General features: G+C 38.7%; 2 protein-coding genes and 2 pseudogenes across 6 annotated transcripts in view; 1 reads left to right on the forward strand and 3 right to left on the reverse strand.

The window, feature by feature from the left end:
* Nucleotides 1–16,742, forward strand: part of LOC143879360 (cardiolipin synthase (CMP-forming)-like) — a 54,508-nt gene extending 37,766 nt beyond the window's left edge. The window contains exons 6-12 of one of the 5 annotated variants that reach the window (XR_013251212.1): nucleotides 9,514–9,599; nucleotides 9,712–9,861; nucleotides 9,972–10,189; nucleotides 10,292–10,363; nucleotides 11,978–12,027; nucleotides 12,108–12,167; nucleotides 12,891–13,448. The gene's annotated coding sequence lies outside the window, so the exon portion shown is untranslated. Of the gene's footprint in view, nucleotides 1–9,513; nucleotides 9,600–9,711; nucleotides 10,364–11,977; nucleotides 12,028–12,101; nucleotides 12,168–12,890; nucleotides 13,449–16,482 lie in introns of those variants that run through there. The other 4 variants (XR_013251210.1, XR_013251208.1, XR_013251211.1 and 1 more) reach the window with 4 other exon arrangements.
* On the reverse strand, nucleotides 8,090–9,430 carry LOC143878081 (G-type lectin S-receptor-like serine/threonine-protein kinase LECRK2; annotated as a pseudogene).
* On the reverse strand, nucleotides 13,149–16,817 carry LOC143878145 (uncharacterized; annotated as a pseudogene).
* A 139-nt stretch (nucleotides 16,818–16,956) lies between these two features.
* On the reverse strand, nucleotides 16,957–19,627 carry LOC143879359 (G-type lectin S-receptor-like serine/threonine-protein kinase LECRK4). The gene has a single exon (XM_077381716.1). The coding sequence runs from the start codon at nucleotides 19,425–19,427 to the stop codon at nucleotides 17,055–17,057; it is 2,373 nt and encodes a 790-aa protein (XP_077237831.1). The 5' UTR covers nucleotides 19,428–19,627; the 3' UTR covers nucleotides 16,957–17,054.
* Between the last annotated feature and the right edge of the window lie 6,096 nt (nucleotides 19,628–25,723).

Below are 25,723 nucleotides of genomic sequence, written 5' to 3' on the forward strand. Positions count from 1 at the left end.
AGACGTTTTATGAATTTTAGATTCAAGATACAAACATCACAGAGATCTTACAAATCTCAAGCTAAACAAAACAGAGATCCCATAAATTTCACATTTCAGAGCATTAAAACATAGAGATCATGCAATTTTTACACAAACATTCACATTTAAATCAACAATTCAAAAATAAAAAAAAAATAAAACTCAAATGCCCAACAAAATCATGTACCTGAGCTGTTGCAGAATTTTTGAATTGACTGAAAAAATGATCAAAGCCTGAGGAATTTCGAGAATTGATATCTGATGTTTCAGCTCTTGAAGGTTTTGATGCTAGATCTGAGGTCTTAGAGAATGGCCAGAGCTTCGCGGAGCTTGCGGAGAAGAAGAAGAGAAAGAAGAGAAAGATGAGCTTTGCCGGAGATGATTATCCGACCGGAAATTGGCCGGAAAAAGAAGAACGGAGGAGAAGGTAGAAATGGGTTTCAAATACAGAAAAATAGCAAGAGGAGTTTCAAAATAGTAGAGATGGCTGCAAACAGATGATGTAGAGGCCGGACGGAACGGTCGGATCTCCGGCGATTTCGGAGAAGATCGAAGCTAGGGAGTTAGGGTTTGGGCTATTTTTTTTTTCTCGCTCAGATTTTCGCTCAGATTTGGAAATCAACTCCTCTCTCTATTGCAACTCATGAAACCCTGCCGGAGAAGATGTGCGGCTACCGCCGGCCGGAGTATTGCTGGATCTCAGGTGAAATGATCGGAGAAGACGATCAAAACCCACTCTCTCTCTGTTTCGCTCTTTCTTCGTTTGAAACGAATTTTTTTTTTTTTTTTTTTTCTTCTTTCACAGATCTGAGGTTTTTTGGGATGAGCAAATCTACGGTTTTATGAAACTAAGGTTTCTAAAGGGAACACACAGAGAAATCAATAGATTCACAGAAGAAGGAGAAGAAGAAAATCAGAAATTTCATGATCAGAAATTAGCCGGAGCTAAGCCGGAGATCTATCGGAAAGAAGAAAATGGGAAATAGGGTTTGAGCTTTGGGGAAAGCTCTCGTCCTCCCTCTTCTCCAGATCTGAAAAAAATGAGGTCTCTCTCCTTTCTACGATTTTTTTTATACTTTTTATAAGAAAATATGGGTGATATTGGCACTCCATTTATGAGATTTTTGATAGGCGCACATTAGAATCGCGTCCTATTCGGCCATGCACAACCCTCTCCAGGATAAATGCACCCCCCCTCTGCGATTTACACTACAGCACAATCTCGACCCGTCTCGTTCGCTAGGCAAACGCCCTCGGAATTCGACGAAATTTTGCAGGGAGCTTGGTAAGACCCTAACCTAGCTTGGGGTGAAATTTGAGGTCCTATCTCATTGATTCGATGGGGTTTTTGCACAAACATGGAGAGATTAGGGTACGGTCAAAATGGGGTGTCTACAATGGTCCCATCTACATTGATCTTCTTCTTGAAGATCCATTTACATCCTATAGGTTTAGACCCAGGTGGTAGATCAATCAAAATCCAAGTTTTATTACCCATGAAAGAATCCATTTCGTCATTAATTGCTTCTTTCCAAAAAGCAACATCTTGTGACTTTATGGCTTCTCCATAGGTTTGAGGGTCACTTTCTATGCTTAAGTTTAACAAGACAGAACCTTGGAGTTTTTCCCTTGTCCCTTCTACCAGGTAGGTTACAAAGTCAGGGCCAAAACTCCTATCCCTTCTATCTCTTGAACTTCTTCTTATTTTACTAGGTTGTACACTAGGTTCACCAACTTCTGTTTGTGATTCTAAAGGATGATCTACAGAAGTTGTAGGTTCAATTTCTTTAGGAATTGAAGTGAACCTATTTTCATAGAAAAATGCATCTCTAGATTCAATTATGGTATTGACATCTATGAAATCATTAGGTTCTATAACTAAGAACCTATAGGCCTTACTGTGACTAGCATATCCCAAAAAGATACACTCAATATCCCTTTCACCTAATTTTCTTAACTTAGGTTTAGAGACTTTAACTATAGATCTACAACCCCAAACTTTAAGGTAACTTAAGTTTGGTTTCCTTTTCTTCCACAATTCATAAGGGGTTATATCAGATTTCTTACTTGGTACCCTATTCAAAATGTGACAAGCTGTAAGTAAGGCTTCACCCCAAAAACTTTTATTTAAACCAGAATTAACAAGCATAGCATTAATCATTTCAGTAAGTGTCCTATTCTTCCTTTCTGCTACACCATTTTGTTGTGGTGTATAAGGGGCAGAAGATTCATGGCCTACTGATTCACAGAAATGAGGAAAGTGATATTCACCACCTCTATCTGATCTGAGACATTTAATGCTTGTTATACATTGGTTTTCTACTTCAGTTTTATAAATCTTAAATTTTTCTAAAACCTCATCTTTATGACTAAGTAGATAAACATAACAGTACCTAGAATAATCATCAATAAATGTAACAAAGTACTTTTTACCTCCCTTTGTGGGAACACTATGTATGTCACATACATCACTATGAATTAAATCTAACAAGTTAGAAGTTCTATCTACTTTAGGAAATGACTTAGTGATTATCTTGGTTTGCATGCATGTTTTACATCTATCTACTGAGTCATTTTCATATTTAGGAATTAAGGTTAACTTAACCATATCATTCATTTTCCTAGTATTTACATGTCCTAAACGATTATGCCATAAAGATAAAGAAGAATCCAAAACATAAGCAAAGACATTCACTTTATTGATATTAAGTTTGAACATCCCTTCATACATATATCCCTTCCCAACAAAAGTACCCCCCTTAGAAAGAATGAACTTGTCAGATTCAAATACAAGTTTGAAGCCATTCTTGTTGAGAATGCTTCCAGACACTAAGTTCTTTCTAACTTCTGGTACATGGTAGACACCGGTTAGAGTGAGTCGCTTGCCGGATGTGAACTCAAGTTCCACCTTGCCCTTCCCTTTGACTTCTGCTGTCGACGAATTTCCCATGTATAACACGCTTCCATCTTCAACTGTTTCATAAGTTGAAAACAGGTTCCTGTCTTTACAGACATGCATCGTCGCACCAGAGTCAATCCACCAATCATTGCCATCTTCAAGCATATTTGCCTCTGAAATCATGGCGACAAACTTTTCTTTGTCTGTTGGTGCACCCAACTTCTTATCCTTAAGAAGTCGGCACTCATTCTTGTAATGGCCTGGTTTGCCACAGTTGAAACAAGCACCCTTTCTTTTCTTATTCTTATTAGTATTCTTTTCAGGGTGTTTGTTTCTCTTCCAATTGCCTTTTCTTTGTTGGTTCGAATTCTTGACATTTTCCACCAAATGGATCTTAGAGGATACAGTTTCATTTTCTTTCTTGTCTCTGATTCTTGACTCTTCCTCAATCCTGAGGCATTGAGCCAAGTCTTCAATAGACATTTCCTCTTTCTTGTGTTTTAGACTTTTTCTAAAGTCTTTCCAATTTGGTGGAAGTTTGTCAATAATTGACGGGACAATGAAGGAATCATCAAGAAGGATGCCTTGCAAATGAATTTGATTAATTACATGTTGTATTTCATGTAATTGATCAATAACAGACTTATCATCTACCATTTTAAAATTTAAAAATTGACTCACAGTGAATTTCTTGCTACTGGCATCTTCCGCCAAGTATTTGGCTTCAAGTGCATTCCAGATTTCACTTGCTGATCCCATGCCTTGATATATGTCAAATAGTGTATCTGACATAGCATTTAGGATGTGCCCTTTGCAAATGTAGTCATCCTGTTCCCACTTCATCCTTGCACGAGCCTCCGCCAAAGTTTCATTTTCATTTGCTGACGGCTTTAGAGTAGTGAGAACATGGACCACTTTGAGTGATGTCAAAATGAAGTGCAACTTCTTCTGCCAGCGCTTGAAATTTCCTTTGTCGAAACGTTCGAGTTTGACAAAGTCTTGGGTCATTTGACGAACTGAATAAAGTGCCATTGAAACAACAGTAGTAAAATCTTGTCTTAAGATTGTTGGAAAATTTGTTGAGGGTACTGTTGATGATAGAAAACAGAAACTTGTTGCTTCAAGGCGTGATATCACTTTCCTTAAGACAAGATTCGCCCCCACTAGTAGTGTGCAAAGGGGATCCGCGAATTGCCTCCAAGATACAATGAAACCTAGTAGGGAAGCCCTACTAATGTTTGATGACGCGTAGCACTAGCGGAATCAAACCCGAAATACCCTTCCGAAATTTCAAGCCTTAGAGAAATCTCTAGATTCTGTTTCTGCAGAAAAACAGTATCTAGAACAGTAAACAAAAGAAAAACAGTATGTAGAAATACTTGGGGATTTTTGTAGGAGTGTAGAAGAGAGTGTAAAATCAGTCAGAATTGCCAATTCGATTTCTATCTTAAATGACTGAAGTTTGCACATATTTTATAGACCATCTGGTGACCATCTTAAATGACAGCCAATTGTAGCTAAATCTGGAGAGATGATTTTTTCAAACCCCCCACCCCCGTTTAACGTGAATTGTGGCAGACTTTAACGCTTTTTGATGTCAAATCACGTTAAAAGGGGGGTGGGGGTGAAAAAATCATCTCCCTAAATCTTGCATTGAAGCCAAATATCAGGCCATGGCTACCGTCACCGCTGATCTCTGTTGGGTTCATGCCATCATCATTGACATGGGAATTCACCCCGAACACGTCCCACTCTCTCTTGTGACAATCTCAGTGCTACGTCTCTCGTGGCAAATCTCATCTTTCTTGCTTGTACCAAACATATAAAGGTCGACTATCACTTTGTTCTAAAACGGGCTGCTTGCGATGCCTATCAAGTCCAGTACATTCACAACAATGACCAAATTGCATATGGTCTTACAAAGGGTCTTCCCATCAACCACACTGAGTTTGAGGGTGGGGGATAAAAGATAGCCTTTAATCTTGTCAATCGCATGCATTTATTGACAGCAGGTATATTTGTTTGTATGCAAATTTGTTTCCTTTTTGGGTGATTGGACTACTCCAACCACGGCTTTTCCTTTCCTCATTAGGAGATTGGATGGCACAACAATTTAGCATCTATATTTGGTTACTAATTCATTCTTTATAAATGCAATTATAAATATACATAGGATGCAACCAAAGTGGCAAGCAACTAATTCTCCAAAACATTGGCATCTTCATTCTCCATTCCTTTTGTTTGTTTTACATTGTGTACCTATGAACTCGGTGTCTATAGATAAGAAAAGCAGAGACTATAAAGAGGGCTATGGTGAACATAGCGAGAACTATACTTATGATTACAATCTCAATTCGCAGCTCTTTTTTGTTGCCACAATTCCCTGTCTTGGTCACATTTGAGAAGGTATCGATTGTGCTCGGAATCATACTACTTTCATCGCCGACTTTGACAAAAGTAATACTCGTGTTGGTTGATTCATTTCTTCTCCCATATTGCAGTGGAAGCCTTGATTTCATGCATTTCTGCCCATCGAATATTGCAGCCTCGCATTGACAGTCACTTAGACACTTATTGCTGCAATCTTCGTCACCGTTTGATGGTACAGCATAGTATGAACTTTCTTTCCAAACCAAATTCATTAAAGATTGAATGGAGTATGTTATGTTGTTTTTCTTGCTGTTACAACCTTCGATACCGTAGATCCTCTGACAGCCCTGAAACTTATGAATTGGGTCACTAAAATTGAAACCAGGTAGACAAATGCAATCAGGATGAGTATCAATAAAAGTGCAGTAGCAGTTATATCCGCAAGAACCTTTGACTAAACATTTATCTGAAAGGGCCTCCCAATTGATTGACATAGTCGAGCTACCGTCCTCCCCGAAAATGTGAGAATACAAGCGGAAATTCCCGTCCGTGTCAACTGTTGCATGGTACACAACAGTTATTCCATTGCTACAATTGGTGCCATTCCCCAGGCTCTTTACATTGGCATCGCTAGAATTAGCCAGGTATAATTGGCCAAGGTTGTCGAGGATGAGTGTTATATTGGGTCTGTTACCAAAAGTACCAGAATTCCAATAAGCATCTGAGGCAGTTGGAATGCTATATGTAGGGTATGAGTATGACACAAGATTGCATCACTTTGCATTGGGAGGCCAAAACGTCCCGTCTTGTGGTCTGTATCTGAGAAGCTAGAAACCAACTGATTATTGTTGAACAGACGCTGACCCCCTAAAAGGGTGTAGGTGGGAGAACTAACGCTCTCCCAGATAATCGTGGAATTGGAATTGTAGAGAACAAAATTGCCTGAATCAAGCAATGAAGCCGAGGAAGCAGATTGATCTGCACCAGTGATGCTTTTATCTGGCCCACCCAGGGTATTGAGAAGAAGCTGACCATCATGAGTTAACAGTAATGTAGCATTTTCAGAAACAGGTGGGTCGTCTCGGTTCGCTGTCCGTACCACTGTCTTGTTTGGATCAGCCTCCAACCATATTCCAACTGCAATAGAATCCAAAGGCAAAAAGGTTTGAAGGTGAGAACCATGAAGTGGGGTTTCTCGTGGGGAAGAGAGAAGAGCCTAAGGTTAGATTGGTTTGGTTTGGTTTGGTTGAGCTACTGCCAAAGGAGTTGTAGACAGAAAAAACAAGAAGAGAGGGATGGCTGCCATGAGATCACCGAGTGCGAGAAAGAGAAGCCAACTCTGTATTTTACTTGGGAAATGATATCTGCAATTCCTTATATAGACATTGGGACTGCTCATGTGTTGTTTGTTTATGTTGCTTTCTTCTTCTTTTTTGGTTTGTATGGTCTTGATCATCTTGGATTGCCGGGGTCTTCCCCTTCTCTTTCATTATTAATTTAATTCATTACCGTTAAAAAAAAGACAGTGGGAATGCTCAGTTTTTCTATACACGTTTTGGACTGTTGATTATCTTTCAGGGTTTGAAACAAATTGATTAGAATACTCTATTGAATGGAGTGCGAGTATACCGATTCCCTCCTTTTTGTGCTTGGAAGAAGGAGACTTTGGAAACTTCAAGGTGGCGGGTCTTTAGCACTAAAACCTCTTTGGAGATTTTATAGGGTGTAAGACTGTATGATCCAGTATTTTTCAAAAAGTATTGTACGGACATAGGATGATCCAAACCGTCCATTTGATGGGCTATAACGTAAATAGGTTGTGCACCAAAAATTGTTTCCATAGGATGATCCCAACCGGCCGATTTATAGAGGTGTTCATAATATGCTGTTCCTCAATAGATATGAGCTTACACCGGATAATAATATCAAAACTCTATACGGGCTTACACCATATAAAAACTTCTTTGCGTGGAACGAACAAAAACGCGTTTGACTACAAAAAACAGATACGTTTTCTTAAATTCGTAAACGACATTTGGCCCTGCCTTTTATTTCTGAGACGGCTAATTCTAAAATCACGTGGAAATTGCGTGCTGTATGGTAAAAAGACTAAAAATGCCTTTAAGGCAGTTTTATAGATTCAGTCTTTGCCGACAATTTGTTTGAGTAATGGATAATCTGATTTGCCAGCAGTTGGAGCTGAGAACCATATTTTACATTGGATGTTGGTATTTTCTTACAAAACCATTATTAAACATGAACAGATGTTTTCAACAACCACCATTCATCTGTTTGTGGTTTTTTTTTTACTGGCTTTTAAGAGGATGCAAGGTGCAGACTTCTTTTCTTTTTATATTATCCACAATTTTATTCACTTGTGTAGCACCAATAACTTTTTTATTTTAATTTTATTCACTTGTGTAGCACCAATATTATCCATAATCTTATCACCAAAAGTAAACTTTATCCATAATTAAGGTTGTGTAGCACCATTATTATCCATAATCTTATCACCAAAAGTAAACTTTATCCATAATTAAGGTTATAATCAATAAAGAAAAATTTCAAAGTTATTTAAGGCACGAGATTGTAGTATAGGTAATTAAGAAATTTTTGGGGGTTCTTGTATACACGCTTTGATGCATGGGATTTTTAGTAGTTTTCCCTTTAACACAAGATATTCTCTTAAATAAACTAAACATAGTACAAGAACACAAGTTATTCTTACCATTCAAAAAAAAAAAAAAAACCAACAGAATAGAAGTTATAATCTAAACTAAACAACGTAATACATGCATATCAATAACTACTTACAGAAAAGGATGGAGATGGAAGAATTGGTACATCCTTAATCCCTTCCAACATCAAAATCACAGTTTTCATAGAAGGGCGAAGATGGGGTTCGTCTTGAATACACCACAATCCCACCTTCACCATCCTCTCCAATGTTGCCTTCTCCACCACTTCACCGCCCAAGAGCTTACCCAACTCTCCATCCAAAACGCAATTATACACCCATTCAGATAAAACAATCTCGTCATCTGCAAAATCTAACTCCACATTCCTCCTACAAAAGACAATCTCCAACAACATAATCCCAAAGCTGTAGACATCCGATATAGGTTTGTTACTGTGCCATTCGGAAACCAGGTAACCCCTTGTCCCTCTTATTTGGGTAAAGGTTTTCGTTTGATTTGGCATCAACAGCTTCGCCAGCCCGAAATCCGATATCTTTGCAGTCCAGGAATCATCCATGAGTATGTTTTGAGGCTTTATATCACAATGGATGATATGAGGCTCGCAGTCTTCATGTAGATAGAGAATCCCTCGAGCCACATCTATTGCAATTCTCACCCTTTCGTTCCAATCTGGGCGTATTTACTCATTGAAGATGAGATTTGCAAGTGAGCCATTGCCCATGTACTCAAAAACTAGAAGCAAATTTTTCTTTGGCTTCACTTTAAATCATATATAATTGCATCTATCAACAAATATTTGGCTCTTATTTCCCAAATAAGTTGTAAAATAAGTGCTTTGGACAAGGACAACGAGTCACAATAAATCTACGAATTCTTATTACTATATTAAAAAGCATGTTTTTGATAGTCGGAGTAAAGTGAACCATATTTTGGTTTTTTCATCAATTCGTTCTTGATTTCTTTCATCATTAACAGTGAACTTTCTTGTTTATGCAAGGAAGGTTACACACCTCTATCGTAGGAATTTTATTGTGACATTTGAAAATAGCTACTATATTAAAAAACAGAAAGCCTTCTGTCAAGTAACATGGGAACTTATGGAAAGCAAATTGGATTCCATAAATTCTACATTGAGGATATAATTTTAGTATTTTACTTTTTATGTTTTCTACTAAGATTGTGTTTATGTTAACTTGTTTTTTCCAATAAAGTAATTCCACTATTTGCATTTTCTTTTATAGATAACAATGTCAGCATATCTTTCTGTGATGACTCTCTTGTTCATAAAAGTCCTAGGATGAATGATAGCAATCTGTGCCAGAGGACAAAATTGAGCAATATGTCTGCATCTGTTGGCGTCCACGATCGGACAACCATGCCCAACACCCCTCTCCTGTAATGCAGTATGGGTCCCATTGCCGGAGCCCATGAACATGCACATATTACACAATTTTGTTGCAAGCATTTGTAAAGTTTTAGTTGAAATTTACATATTATCGACTGACCGTTGACTATTATTGGTAGTCTGTTGCTGTAAACAACTTGGAGAAATGGAAAAAAGCAACACAAATGACGGCACTAACTATCCTTCTGGCTGCCAGAGATAGCAGGTTCGTCATCATCTTCCTTGCTGTTCACATATCTTTCCTGATCAGTTTTTTTTTCCAGCAGGGATGTTGGAAAAACTTTTAATCATTTGCTCTTTTTATCCGTGGAATGCAGTCTAATGGGGCCAGGCATTCTAGTTATTTCTGGTGTTGTTTTGCTTTATATCTCGGCTGGGCTCGCCATTTGGTCATTCGCTGTATACATAAGGAAGATAAGGAGAGTATTGCTGAAGTAGTTGCCTTTCATTTTGAGCTGGCCTGATGGGTCAGTATGTTGGAATTGTATTTATCGAGGACGTTTGGAATGTGGGTCACTTTTTCTTTTTCTTTATTGCTTTTTTGAAGATTGATATATAAGGTGTGGGAGAATTGCAGATTTCTACAACCCTTGTTGGGTAATTTGCATTATGCTGAACGAAGTGTGGCTTCACCTCAGTCGCCAACTTTGCAACCATCTGTGGAGTGGCAGCTGTTGCAACTTTTCTTGAGGGGGAAATGGATTCTTTGATTTTCTTTCTCAAGTGGGACCCCTCAGTGACCTGCAGTTTCAAACCATTACGGGTTGGCCGTGGCACTACTACACTAAAGAGAAGGTTTGGAAAATAGGCTAGTTAATCATTTTTATTGTATATTGATTCGAACAGGGTGGAAATTGATTTCCGATGAACATTGACACTGTTATGGGGCTCAAACAGGGAGCGTTTTAATGCAACTTCGATGGGCAGCCGTCATTAAGGAGCTCGATGTAGAAGTGCTTACCTTGGAAGGTTGGCATTTTAGAAATATTTCTTTAAAAGATTTAGAGAATTATATGGAGAAATTTGTTCATGGATACAAATTATAAAATGGTCAGTCTTGATTTTCTCACAGAACATTTGACCTTTTATTTTATTTTTTGATGAAATGCAGTTTGGAAATTTGCATATTGAAAGAGAGGTTTCATTTGTTTCCACTTCCTTCTTTTACGTAATTTTTATTTTTATTTCAATTGTACCGATGCATGTTTGGAGATTCAGAGACAGAAAGAAACATGGTAACATATTTATATCAACCTTATCAACCTTAAGGGGCGGTTTGGATAAGCGTATTTTAGAATCCTGGATTTCCTCAAAATTGTAGTTGGGACATGGGAGACAAGAGAAGAAAGAGAGCAGCTGTCGTTTTCTGATTTCTAGACCTTCTTTCTGACAGCAAGAGAGCTGGCGATGGTACCATGTTTCCAGGTTAAAACCTGGTTTTCTTACTTAAAATCCAAGAAACGCTACCAGGACAGCATACCAGCAGCTTGATCATGACCTTTTACTCTATTTTGAAACTAAAACCTTGATTCTAAAATCCACGTATCCAAATTCCAAACGGCCCTTAAGGGTTTTGCAGAAGCTCTCCCCACTGTTGAGTTGCCCAAATTGCTACCGGCATCATCATTGGGCTGGGTAGTCAAATTGTCTTCCAAAGTCTAAGCACTTGCCTGGGTAGGTTTTTGGGCTTCACCCAAAGCCTTGGAATGGAATTTTGTAAACGGGGGTTTCTTCTGCAGGTCTTAGCGGGGGTTGTCTAAACGGTTGTTTACCATGGGGATACAAATCCATGGATAAGCTGTTCAAGCCTGAGTCTTTCCAAGGATAAGATAAACACTGGTTTGTTATACCCATGGGGAATAGCCCAATGGGCTGAACTCAAATCACAGGTGGGGTAAAAAATGGAATAACCGAGTCTCACTTATTCTCATTTGATGCTCATTAAAGCAACTAAGATATGTTGCTAGAAACAGCGAGCTTACATGGTTGCATCCTATAATTGGCACCCCCAATGTAATATCTCTTAAAACAATGAGGTTTTACCATGGAGATTCATTTGAAACCCCTTGGCCTTGTGTTGGTCTTCATTGCCTTGATTAAGGATATTTTGGTCGGTTCCCCAGCTCTACAAAGAATTGGTTTTCAAGATTGGGTATGAGAGAACTTTTGATTGATATTTTAATTGGGCTTATTTCTTTCAAGTGTTTGGGACTTTTTAAACTCTCCAATCACTCTTTTATTTTGTTCCTCATTATCTTTGTTAGGCATGCATGTGTTTAAGTTTCACTCCAAAGCTATCCATCCTTTTGATGATGTGGTTTGAGTGATAACATGTAATCATATTGTTATGAGTGATCTAAATGATCTCTTAAGGGGAGCTGGTCTCGAAGTCCCTTCTCTTTCATTTCTATTATGTTTTGGAAGCTGTTCATCCTTGTATATTATATCTGTTTTCTTTTCTAAGTATTTAATATCATTTTTAGTATAGGTGTTTTCATTTTTAAGTATTTAACAACTGCAGATGCAATTATGATATTATTTAGTTTATCTTTATCGATCTTCCTCTTTCAAATGTTAATGCAGAAGGAACAATGAGTGAATCAGCTGTCTCTACTGTGACAAAGGCTCTACAGGTGTAACCTTTATCCCTTTTTAAAATATTCATTTCGTTTATATCGATTTATCCTATTGATTTTTTCCCTTCAAGGTGTAGGACCAAGAGGGTGTCAGCGATCTATAAGTTCAGGTCCTTGAGGGAATTGCATGTGTTGAGGTACATTTGCAAATAACTTTATTTGATAATAATCTGTTCAGATATGATGGGAATCCTTTAAGCTAATAAATATTATCTGAAAACTCTGTCTAAAAATGTAACCATTTTTTCAGAATATTTATTTGCTTAGTTAGAGAATGTTTGTCAGAACAAATCTTTTTTGGATATTTCTAGCATTAAATCCATGATCTTTCATGCTGCGGTTTATTCCGTCTTAAACTGTCGGCTTGATGAGAGGATCCCAACTATGATCTCACTACTAGCATGTTTAAATCGTGTTACCTTGTGAAGGTGCATGAGCTAGTGGACTTCCAGTGATGAGAAAAGTTTTTTTTTTCCTTCTGTCCCTGTTAATTGGGACTTAATAATTTACTTGGCTTAATAGTCAAACTGACAATTTCCCCACGCCATCCTAGTTTTCTTTTTTCTTTAGAGTTGAAGGATCTCTTAGATTGAGTCCATAAGATAGCAATATCTCTGTCACTCTTACAAAAAAAATTTCCTCTTTTTGTTAGGCAAGTAAGTTGATTCATAAACCCAATTTTCCTTCCTTCTTTGACATTTAATTAACTTTCAAAATAATATAAAAAATGGAAGTCGACTTGATGCATGTTATAGTTTTCCAATTTGTTGCCCTCGACTTTCAAATGTAATGAAATGCAGAAAACATCTGGGGACAACACAGGTAATGCATATACTTAAGTGACTTGCATCTCTCTGCAGTTAACAAAACAGACCACCGTACAAGCTACAGAAGTGGCTTCCAATTTACTCGTGATCATACAAGGATCAGTCTTTAAGTTGCAGGCTTTGAATCTAAGTTTTGAGGATGAAGAAAATACCAACAAATGACAGATTTATCAGAAACTCTATCATCATCGATATCAAAACCCCCAACTTGCAACCAGTTTTGGTTGACATTGCTCTGTAAAGAGGACTAGTTTCCAGATGCAATGACGAATTTATCTGTCAGCATTTAGCTTAGCTCCTTGTGCTGCGAAGGAAAGGCTGCAAATCTCTCAGCTTGAAACTAAAAGGAAGTTTAGTAGATTCAATCTTTGTTGACAATTTCTTAAGTAATGGATAATCTGATTTGCCAACAGTTGGAGCTGAGAATTCTGACATTTGTAAACCATATTTCACATTGGATGATGGTATCTTCTTACAAAAACATTATTCACCACGAACACATGTTTTCAACAACCACCATTCATCTGTTTGTGGTTTTTCTTTACCGTCTTTTTAGAGGAATGCAAGGTGCAATTCCAGAATTCTCTTCATTTTATATTATTCATAGTTTTATTCACTTGTGTAGCATCGATATTATCCATAACCTTCTAACCAAAAGTAAACTTTATCTATAATTAAAGGTATAATAAATAAAGAAAAAAATTCAAAGTTATATAAGGCACACGATTGTAGTATAGGTGATTAAGAAGTTTTTTGGGGATTCTTCTACTTAAGTATTCATGTAGGGGTTTTTTAGCAGTTTTCCCTTTACATTAACACAAGATAATCTCTTAAATAAACTAATGATAGTACAAGAACACAATATATTCTCTTAAATAAAATAACGTAATACATGCGTATCGATAACTACTTACAGGTGGAGATGGAAGAATTGGTACATCCTTATTCCCTTCCAACATCAAAATCACATATTTCATAGAAGGGCGAAGATGGGGTTCGTCTTGAATACACCACAATCCCACCTTCACCATCCTCTCCAATGTTGCCTTCTCCACCACTTCACCGCCCAAGAGCTTACCCAAATCTTCATCCAAAAAGCAACTATACACCCATTCAAATAAAACCATGGTTTAAAATTTCGACCGAAATCCGAAATTTCGGATACCCGTGGGGACTGAAACCGGAATTTTCTGAAATTCCATTTTTCGCGAAATTTCGGTTTAATGACATTATTTATTAAAAAAAAAAAGTGTTACAAAATTTCGGAATTTCGGTCCGAAATTTCAAATTTTGGGTCCGGAATTTGGAACCAAATTACCAAATTTTGGTCCGAAATTTCGGTTTTTGGTGGGGTCCGAATTGGTTACCGAAACCAAAATTTTAAACCTTGGATAAAACAATCTGTTCATCTGCAGCATTTGACTCCACATTCCTCCTACAACAGACTACCTCCAACAACACAATCCCAAAGCTATACACATCCGCCTTCACTGTTATTGGTTTGTTTCTGTGCCATTCTGATACAAATCAGGCTCAGGGGGAGATTACAGGGGTTACTGATACAGATCAGGTTCAAGGGGAGACTACAGAGGCTACTGATACCGATCCTCAGCAGATTCGCACAAGTAATAGAGCAAGGAAGGGGCCTGTGTGGGCTAAATATTACCAACTGTAATAAAGGGAAAGCATGATTAGTTAGTTAGTTAGTTAGTTAGTTAGTTACAACTAGAGTTGTGTAGCCTATATCAAGAGGCATTGTAATTTCAGAAGGTAATAAAAAGTTAAATCACATTTCTTTGTTTTTTCTTTTCTCACTTTAACCCTTTCTTCTTCTTTCTTCTTCCCTCCTCTCATCTGTTCTTACGCAAAAATCTCTGCAATTTCTTCTAAAACTCTGTTCCAGGAGCCATCTCTGGTTCAGATTTAGCAGTTCTTTCCCCTAACAGGTCGTAACCTGTTAACATTAAGAAAGGGATGAAGTGAGAAAAGAAAAAACAAAGAAATGTGATTCAACTTTTTATTACCTTCTGAAATTACAATACCTCTTGATATAGGCTACACAACTCTAGTTGTAACTAACTAACTAACTAACTAACTAACTAAGCATGTGTTCCCTTTATTACAGTTGGTAATTTTTAGCCCACACAGGCCCCTTCCTTGCTCTATTACTTGTGCGAATCTGCTGAGGATCTGTATCAGTAGCCTCTGTAGTCTCCCCTTGAACCTGATCTGTATCAGTAGCCTCTGTAATCTCTCCCCGAGCCTGATTTGTATCACATTCTAGCGCCACGTAACCCCTAGTCCCTCTTATTTGGGTAAAGGTTCTCGTTTGATTCGGATTTAACAGCTTCACCAGCCCGAAATCTGATATCTTTGCAGTCCAGAAATCATCCATGAGTATGTTTTGAGGCTTTATATCGCAATGGATGATATGGGGCTCGCAGTCTCCGTGTAGGTAGAGAATCCCTCTAGCCACATCTATTGCAATTCTCACCCATTCGTTCCAATCTGGCCGTATTTGGACCATGGAGATGAGATTTGCAAGTGAGCCATTGCACATGTACTCATAAACTAGAAGCCTATGAGAGCCTTCGTCACAAAAGCGAGCAATCGGACCAAGTTCCTGTGATGGGTTCTTCCTATTGCTCTCGTCTGTGCTCGAAACTCTCTTTCCCCTTCTTCGACCACCTTGGTTGTCGAGAATGAGTGTTATATTGGGTCTGATACCAAAAGCACCAGAATTCCAATAAGCATCTGTGGCAGTTGGAATGCTGAATGCTATACGTAGGGTATAACACAAAACTGCCATCACTTTGCATTGGGAGGCCAAAACGTCCCGTCTTGTGGTCTGTATCCGAGAAGCTAGAAACCACTTGATTATTGTTGAACAGACGCTGACACTCTAAAAGGGTGTCGGTGGGAGAACTAAAGCTCTCCCAGATAATCGTGGAATTGGAATCGTAGAGAACAAAATTGCCTGAATCAAGCAATGAAGCCGAGGAAGCAGATTGATCTGCACCAGTGATGCTTTTATCTGGGCCACCCTGGGTTTTGAGAAGAAGCTGACCATCATGAGTTAAGAGAAATGTAGCATTTTCAGAAACAGGTGGGTCGTCTCAGTTCGCTGTCCATACAACTGTCTTGTTTGGATCAGCCTCCAACCACATTCCAATTGCAAAGCCATTGCGTTCTTTGTAGAATCCCAAGGCAAAAAGGTTTGAAGGTGAGAACCATGAAGTGGGGTTTCTCCTGGGGAAGAGAGAAGAGCCTAAGGTTATGTTGGCTGAGCTATTGCCAAAGGAGTTGTGGACAGAAAAAACAAGAAGAGAGGGATGGCTGCCATTAGATCACCGAGTGCGAGAAAGAGAAGCCAACTCTGTATTTTTCTTGGGAAATGATATCTGCAATTCCTTATATAGACATTGGGACTGCTCATGTGTTGTTCGTTTATGTTGCTTTCTTCTTCCTTTTTTTTTTTTTTTTGGTTTGTATGGTCTTGATCATCTCGGATTTCCGGGGTCTTCCCCTTCTCTTTCATTATTAATTTAATTCATTACCATTAAAAAAAAGACAGTGGGACTGCTCATTTTTCTAAACACGTTTTGGACCGTTGATTATCTTTCAGGGTTTGAAACAAATTGATTAGAAAACTCTATTGAAGGGAGTTCGAGTATTCCGATTCCCTCCTTTTTGTGCTTGGAAGAAGAAGGACACTTTGGAAACTTCAAGGTGGCGGGTCCTTTAGCACTAAAACCTCTTTGGAGATGTTATATGGTGTAAGACTGTATGATCCAGTATTTTTCAAAAAGTACTGTATAGACATAATCTTATTCACTTGTGTAGCACCAATAACTTTTTATTTTAATTTTATTCACTTCTGTAGCACCAATATTATCCATAATCTTATCACCAAAAGTAAACTTTATCCATAATTAAGGGTATAATCATTAAAGAAAAATTTCGAAGTTATTTAAGGCACGAGATTGTTGGATAGGTAATTAAGAAAATTTTCGGGTTCTTGCATCCACGTTTTGATGCATGGGATTTTTAGTAGTTTTCCCTTTAACACAAGATAATATCTTAAATAAACTAAAGATAGTACAAGAACACAAGTTATTCTTACCACTCAAAAAAAAACAAAAAAAAAACAACAGAATAGAAGTTATACTCTTAAATAAGCAACGTAATGCATGCATATCAATAACTTCTTACAGAAAAGGATGAAGAAGGACGAATTGGAACATCCTTAATCCCTTCCAACATCAAAATCACAGTTTTCATAGAAGGGCGAAGATGGGTTTCATCTTGAATACACCACAATCCCACCTTCACCATCCTCTCCAGCGATGCCTTCTCCACCACTTCATCGCCCAAGAGCTTGTCCAACTCTCCATCCAAAAAGTATCTATCCACCCATTCAGATAAAACAATCTCGTCATCTGCAAAATCTAACTCCACATTCCTCCTACAAAAGACAATCTCCAACAACACAATCCCAAAGCTGTAGACATCCGCTTTCACAGATATAGGTTTGTTTCTGTGCCATTCGGGAGCCACGTAACCCCTTGTCCCTCTTATTTGGGTAAAGGTTCTCGTTTGATTTGGCATCAACAGCTTCGCCAGCCCGAAATCTGATATCTTTGCAGTCCAGGAATCATCCATGAGTATGTTTTGAGGCTTTATATCACAATGGATGATATGAGGCTCGCAGTCTTCGTGTAGATAGAGAATCCCTCGAGCCACATCTATTGCAATTCTCACCCTTTCATTCCAATCTGGGCGTATTTGGGCCTTGAAGATGAGATTTGCAAGTGAGCCATTGCACATGTACTCATAAACTAGAAGCCTATGAGAGCCTTCGTCACAGAAGCCGAGCAATCGGACCAAGTTCCTGTGATGGGTTCTTCCTATTGCTCTCGTCTCTGCTCGAAACTCTCTTTCCCCTTCTTCGATCACTTTCTCCAGTCTCTTTACAGCGATGGCTCTGCCACCAATGGATAAGGAGCCTTTATAAACTGTTCCAAAAGCGCCTTTCCCGAGTTCTTCCTTGAAGCCATCTGTTGCCTTGAGTAGGTCTTCATATGAGAAGAACCGCAGAGCAATTTCCTCTGTCAAACTAAAATTCCTTGCTTCCTCCAGCTTTTTGTACCTGTAAACTCGGTGTCTGTAGATAAGAAAAGCAGAGATTATAAAGACGGCTATGGAGAACGTAGCGAGAACTATACCTATGATTAAAATCTCCATTCGTAGCTCTTTTTTGGTGTGATAAGTTCCTGTGTTGTTTGCATTTGAGAAGGGATTGATCGGGCTTGGAATTGTACTACTTTCATTGCCGACTTTGACAAAAGTAATCAAGCTGGTCGATTCATCTCTTTTCCCATAGGTTAGTGGAAGGCTAAATTTCTGGCACCTATTCCCTCTGAACCACGCAACCTCGCATTCACAGTCTCTTAGACACTCATTTCTGCAATCTTCTTCACTATCGGATGGTACAACATAGTATGGGTTTTCTCTCCAAGAAATACTACTATACAGAGTCTGAATGAAGTTTGCTACGTCGTCTTTCTTGCTGTTACAATCTTTAATCCGGAAGCTTCTCTCACAGCCTTGAAACTTATTAATTGGGTCACTAAAATTGAAACCAGGTAGACAAATGCAGTCAGGTTGAGTATTCGTGCAGTAGCTGTTAAATCCACAATAACCTTTGGCTGAACATCGATCTGAAAGAGCTGACCACCTAATCGACATACTCGAGCTACCATCGCCCCAGAAAATGTGAGAATACAGCCGGAAATTCCCGTCTGTGTCGAGTGTTGCACGGTAAACAACATCTGTTCCATTGCTAGAACTCATGATGCCATTCCCCAAACTCTTCATATTTAGATTGCTAGAATTAGCAAGGTATAATTGGCCGAGGTTGTCGAGAATGAGTGTTATATTGGGTCCTGTAAGTGGAGTATTAGAAGCCCAATAAGCATCTCGAGCAGTTGGAATGCTATATAAATAGTATGCCACGAGATTGCCATCAAGTTGCATTGTCAACTGAAACCGTCCAGTCTTGTGGTCGGTATCTGAGTAGCTAGAAAACAACTTATGATTGGGTAACAGATGCTGACCCCCTAAAATGGTGTCGGTCGGAGAACTAAAGCTTTCCCAAATGATTGTGGAACTAGAATTGTAGAGAACAAAGTTGCCGGAATCTAGCAACGAAGCCGAGGAAGCAGATTGAACTGCACCAGTGATGTTTTTGTCTGGGCCACCCGGAGTTTTGAGAAGAAGCCAACCATCATGGGTTAAGAGCAATGTAGCATTTTCAGAAACAGGTGGGTCATCTCGGTTCGCCGTCCATACGACTGTCTTGTTTGGATCAGCCTCCAACCATATTCCAACTTCAAAGCCGTTGCCTTGTTTGTAGAATCCAAAGGCAAAATGGGTTGAAGGTGAGAGCCATGAAGTGGTGTTTCCTGTGGGGAAGAGAGAGGAGCCTATGGTTAGGTTGGTTTGGTTTTGTTGAGCTATTGCCAAAGGAGTTGCAAAGAGAAACAACAAGAAGAGAGAGATGAGTGCCATTAGATTACTGTATGAGGGAAAGACGAGAGAGCTTTTTTGTGTATTTTATTGGGGAAATGTGTCTGCAGTTCCTTATTATATAGCCACTAGGGCTGCTTATCAGTGTCTGCGTGGAAATTTCCTTCTTTTACCAGTGTCTGCGTGGAACAAAAACGTGTACGCGTTTGACTGGGTATACTTTATCGTGACCACGAACTCAGCCGCCCTGACCTAATGTTAACGGTATACTTTATTTGTGAACCATGATCAGGATCATCATCATGTACAGGCCATTGTGGGATAGTTCATGTGGGCCCAATTTTTTAAAAATGATCTAGCATTTGGATAAAAGATGGGCTCTTACAGCCCATTGTGAGATAGTTCATGTGGGCCTAATTTTGAACATATAGCATTTGGATAAAAGATGGGCTCTTAAAAATTTTGACCATTGATTTGATAGACTATCTTGAGATTGTTGAGTGTCAATGTCCCAAGGCTTACGAGCAATTGCTTCGCACCCCGTTGTAAAATGAAGCATTCCCATATTACATAGTGCACCCCATTCTGGCCGTCTGTCTAATCTGTATTGTTCTCAGATTGGCTAGAAATCAGTCGAATCAAATAATTCGTTGGCCCTATTCATTTTGAATATGTTTAAGGCCCTGTTGTTTGAGATTATGACAACAGATGGTGAGCCCTGAAACCGATTATTGGACTAAAAACTAAAGTAAATTTGAGTCAAATAATCAATTTAGGACCCAAAATCAATTCTCAGAATCCAATGGCTTTTGTTTCGGATTTTGAGAATTGATTGTGAGTCCCAAACTGATTATTAGACCGAAAATTATGTTTATTTTTAGTCTACTAATGAGTTTGGGACTCACAGTCGGTTCTCATAATCTAAAATAAACACATAATTTTGAGTCTAATAATCCGTTTTGGACTCACAATCAGTTGTCAAAATCCAAAAAAATAAGGCCTTCGGATGCAGAGAACTGATTGTGGGTCTAAAAATAATTATTGGATTCAAATTAATGTTTAATTTTGAGTCCAACATTCACTTTGTTTAATTTTCAGTTTGGAATAACAATTGGTTCTCAAATCCCAAAAAATATAGCCTTCACATATAACGTACTATTTGACTCTGTACATTCAAAGACCATAGCAGGGCATTTCGATTTTCAACTTTGTGTCATCTTTGGAGAATTGGAAATCAAGAATAAATGCAGTCTTCCCAATATATTAATATGAGAAATTATATAATGTCCAAAAACTATCAAAATTACATCACCATCACATCATTCACCAAATATATTAATATGTGAAATTATATAATGTCCAAGAGAACATGCTCGTGTTCAAAGGTACGGCACTTGATATTTGATCCTCCCATGGCATTAAAGTTTCTCAGAGGTTGGATCAGATATCAAGGGCAGCACTTGAGCAGGTCCGCTCGTGTTCAACATAAAAAGGTTGTGCCCAAAAATCATTTCCATAGGATGACCCTACCCCTCAAATCTATAAAGGTTCCCCATAATGTGCAGTCCCTCTATATTACGAAGAGGACATGATTAATTAGGGCTGCAACAGGGTCGGGTTTTTCAAAACCCTAGCCCATTATCTAGGCCTTGACCCGCCCTGACCCTGAGTCAGGGCCGGATAACCTCAACCCATTACCCGCCCTACAGGGTATTTGTGCTGGCCCTGGCCCGCCCTAATTGACCCCAGTGCAAATACCTGTTAAGAGTGCCAAAAATAAAGCAACCACTTATCATATGTAACAAAATGATCAATAAACAAAGAAAGGGAACAAAATAAGACAATATGAATTCAACAACATGCGGGCAACAGAGACAATTAATACTAATAATCTAAAGAAACATCAATCCAAGATAATAGAAAACATTAGCAAAAGAACACATGCACAGATGGTTCAATTCTATAATAGAAAACTCAGGGTCGGGCTGGGTCAGGGTACCCGAGGTATTAACCCAAAACCCGCCCGACCTGAGTCAGGGTCAGAAAAAAATAACCCTGCCCGCCCTCAGGGTTAGAAAATCCAGCCCTGACCCGTTTCGAACTCAGGGCGGGTCAGGGCCAAACTTGCACCCCTATGATTAATCATCCAAAAATACTTCAGAAAAACTTGGCTCCCTGCCAACTTTCAAATAACTACACGACCATCTTTCAAACAACAAATCACAGCTCCCAACCTGCAGACAACAAATTCACAGCCTACAAAAGGCCTTTGCCTACACGACCATCTTTCAAACAACAAATCACAGCTCCCAACCTGGAGACAACAAATTCACAGCCTACAATAGGCCTTTGCCTACACTGCTTATTGTAACACTACACCTCTCCTATTATTCATTCAACTCTCACATCTCAAAAAAAATTAGCTACAAAGTGACAGGTTTGGTTTTGAAGTGCATATCAGACACACCATAACTCCATGTCAGACACTCCATAGCTATACTTTCACAGTTACCTCCAACTTGTGCTAGATGTGATACTATGCCGCGATGACCTTCAATGAACGGTCACAAGGAAAGACAGACCAGACTACTCGAGAGATGAATATCAAAGACATGATCACTCGGAGACTATGGTCTCAGACACCCCTTTAATGTGCTCATGTTTGCTAAGCTGGGTGAAATTTCCCTTCTCCCTGAAGAGCTGCGTGTGATGGTGTTTGCAGTAGAGTCTGCCCTTGTTTGCTACATAGTTTGATGGGCTGATTACGTAGTCCCATGGGTACATTTGAAGCAAGGCCGAAAGTATGAGTTGCCATCTACTGCTTCCTGATGAAAAGCAGAAAATCAGTGTCAAAAGGTTCTCACACAGATCCACCCGGAGTTTTGAGAAGAAGCCAACCATCATGGGTTAAGAGCAATGTAGCATTTTCAGAAACAGGTGGGTCATCTCGGTTCGCCGTCCATACGACTGTCTTGTTTGGATCAGCCTCCAACCATATTCCAACTTCAAAGCCGTTGCCTTCTTTGTAGAATCCAAAGGCAAAATGGGTTGAAGGTGAGAATCCAAAGGTAATTCTGACAGACTTTACACTCTCTTCTACACTCCTACAAAAACCCAAGTATTTCTATATACTGTTTTTCTTTTGTTTACTGTTCTAGATACTGTTTTTCTGCAGAAACATTATCTAGAAATTTCTCTCTAAGGCTTGAAATTTCGGAAGGGCATTTCGGGTTTGATTCCGCTAGTGCTACGCATTATCAAACATTAGTAGGGCTTCCCTACTAGGCTTCATTGTATCTTGGAGGCAATTCGCGGATTCCCTTTGCACACTACTAGTGGGGGCGAATCTTGTCTTAAAGAAAGTGATATCACGCCTTGAACCAATAAGTTTCTGTTTTTATCAACAACAGTACCCTCAAAATTTACAACAGTGTTTCCTGTGGGGAAGAGAGAGGAGCCTATGGTTATGTTGGTTTGGTTTTGTTGAGCTATTGTCAAAGGAGTTGCAAAGAGAAACAACAAGAAGAGAGAGATGAGTGCCATTAGATTACTGTATGAGGGAAAGACTAGAGAGAGCTTTTTGTGTATTTTATTGGGGAAATGATGCTGCAGTTCCTTATTATATAGCCAGTGGGGCTGCTTATTTTCCTAAACACGTTTCGGATTGGCTGTTTATAATCTTTCGGGAATTGAAACAAATTGATTAGAAAAGTCTATTGAATTAAGGGAGTGCGAGTATCATTTCCCTATTCCCTCTTTTTGCGTTTGAAAGAAGAAGGAGACGTGGAAATTTCAAGGTTACGGGTCTTTTAGCACTATCTGCGGGGAACAACAACGCGTTTAGTCGATCGTCTACAAAAAAGGGGCCCACATTTCATATTTTCCACATCAATTTGCCTAGGATTTTAAGAAGCGGGTCCATATTTTCTGAGGTCCACACACACACGAAAAAAGAAAACATTTTTTCTTGACCACGAACTCAGCCGCCCTGACGTAATGTTAACGATATACTTTATTTGTGAACTATACAGGCCAGTGAGGGATAGTTCATGTGGGCCCAAATTTTAACAAATGATCTAGCCTTTCGACAAAAGATGGCCCCTTACAGACAATTGTGAGATAGTTCATGTGGGCCTAATTTTGAACAAATGATATAGCATTTGGATAAAAGATGGGCTCTTAAAAATTTTGAACAATTGATTTGATAGACCATCTTGAGATTGTTGAGTGTCAATGTCCCGAGGCTTAAGCGCAATTGCTTCGCACCCCATTGTGAAATGAACCATTCCCATATTACATAGTGTATCCCATTGTGGCCGTCTGTCTAATCTGTATTGCTCTCAAATGGGCTTGAAATCAGTCCAATCAAATAATTCTTTGGCCCTATTCATTTTGGATATCAGGAATGTTCATGGCCCTATTCATTTTGGATATCAGGAATCGGTTCTCATAATCTAAAACAAAAACGTTATTTTGAGGCTAATAATCCGTTTTGGACTCGCAATCAATTGTCAAAATCCAAAAAAATAGGGCCTTCGGATGCAGAGAACTGATTGTGGGTCTGAAAGTGATTGTTGGATTCAAATTAATGTTTAATTTTGAAGGGGTTGGTGTCGCCTCCTTGGAGATTTTCTTCTATTTTTGATGAAATAGATGATTTAATTGCAGGCTCATCTATTGTTTTCAATCATGTTCGGCGATCTGCTAATGGGGAAGCGGACTCCTTGGCTAGAAGTGGGGTTAGGAGGTTGGAGTTGGAGTGGTTTGACTTCCTCCCTCCTTGAGATTTGTCTTTCTTGTTATTGTTGTTTTATTTTCTTGTAATTTTGGTTGAGGCCCACCTCGGTCCCCTTCCTTTTTAATGAATTCATCTTGCCATTTCAAAAAAAATAAATTTTGAGTCCAATAATCATTTTGTTTAATTTTCCGTTTTGGACTTACAATTGGTTCTCAAATCCCAAAAAATAAAGCCGCGATGCGAACAGGCCTTTACTGTCCAAAGATGATCACTACATATGAAGTAGTATTTGACTCTGTACATTCAATCACCATAGCCGGGCATTTGGATTTTCAACTTTGCGTGATCTTTGGAGAATTAAAAATCCAACGGCAGTCTTTCCAATTAACAATTACTCAAGACGTATGACTATCAACATTACATAACCATCACATCATTCACCAAATACATTGACTCCCTCTTTAATATGAGAAATTATATGATGTCCAAGACAACATGCTCATGTTACGGCACTTGATATTTGATCCTCCGATGGCATTAAAGTTTTTAAGAGGCTGCTGTTGGATCAAATATCAAGGGCAGCACTTGAGCATGTCCGCTCGTGTTCAACACAAAAAGGTTGTGCCCCAAAAATCATTTTCATAGGATGACCCAAACATTTCATTTCGGCCAAAATATTTGTATTTCATTTTCTATTGAAATGAAATCCCGAAATGAAATCCACTTGGATTCAAAAAATACAAGATTTCGCCTGAAGTTTTGAGATTCCATTATTGTATCAGTCGAAATATCCAAAACATGCAACTTTTCAAATAAATAAAAAATGACGACATTTCCTCATAAACCCTAATAAAAATCAACTCCGACAAGAACCACAACATTCCTTTAAGATATTTCTAAAAAAATAACAAAAAATAAAACGAAAAAAACTGTGATGAAGAATCTTGCTTGGATATAGGCTGTGATTTCGGACTGAAATGTTTCCATGGTTTTACAAGATTTCAGCTGAAATTTCATACCAAAACCAAAACATATTGGTTTCGCTGATGACCTAAACCAAATCAGAAACCAAAATTTCAAAGCTTGATGAGTTGAGGAGACTCCATTGTTACATAGGATGAAGTGGGCATGTGCTAGGTGATCAAAGCTATCCCAATTATTTCTCAAAACGGAGTCCTACCTAAGAAGGATTCTTCAAGACAACAAATAAAAATAAATAACTAAATAACCATAACAAAAAAGATAGCAGACACGTATCATTCCACCCTCCTTGGAAAGAACCTTGTCCTCAAGGTTCAAAATTTGGAAATTGCTCCTTCAACTGCTGCCAATTCTCCCAAGTTGCATCCTCAGGTGCCATATTTGACCATTGCACTAGAACCTATGAAATTGCTCTGTTGTGTCTCTTCACAGTCCTGTGGTGAAGGACGACTAGAGGTTTGGAAAGTAATTGTCCTTCATCATTAACGTCTGGCAAGATTGTTTGTGGTATAAATTACTGTTCCAATTTCTTTTTTAAACATGAGACGTGGACCTTTGAGCCCTCAGGGGGTTCTAGCTTATAAGCCACACCTTCATGCGTTGTAATACCATATAGGGA

Source organism: Tasmannia lanceolata, unplaced genomic scaffold, assembly GCF_043159265.1.
Source record: "Tasmannia lanceolata isolate RefF3 unplaced genomic scaffold, GAP_Taslan_0.1 ptg000006l, whole genome shotgun sequence".
NCBI lineage: Eukaryota > Viridiplantae > Streptophyta > Magnoliopsida > Canellales > Winteraceae > Tasmannia > Tasmannia lanceolata.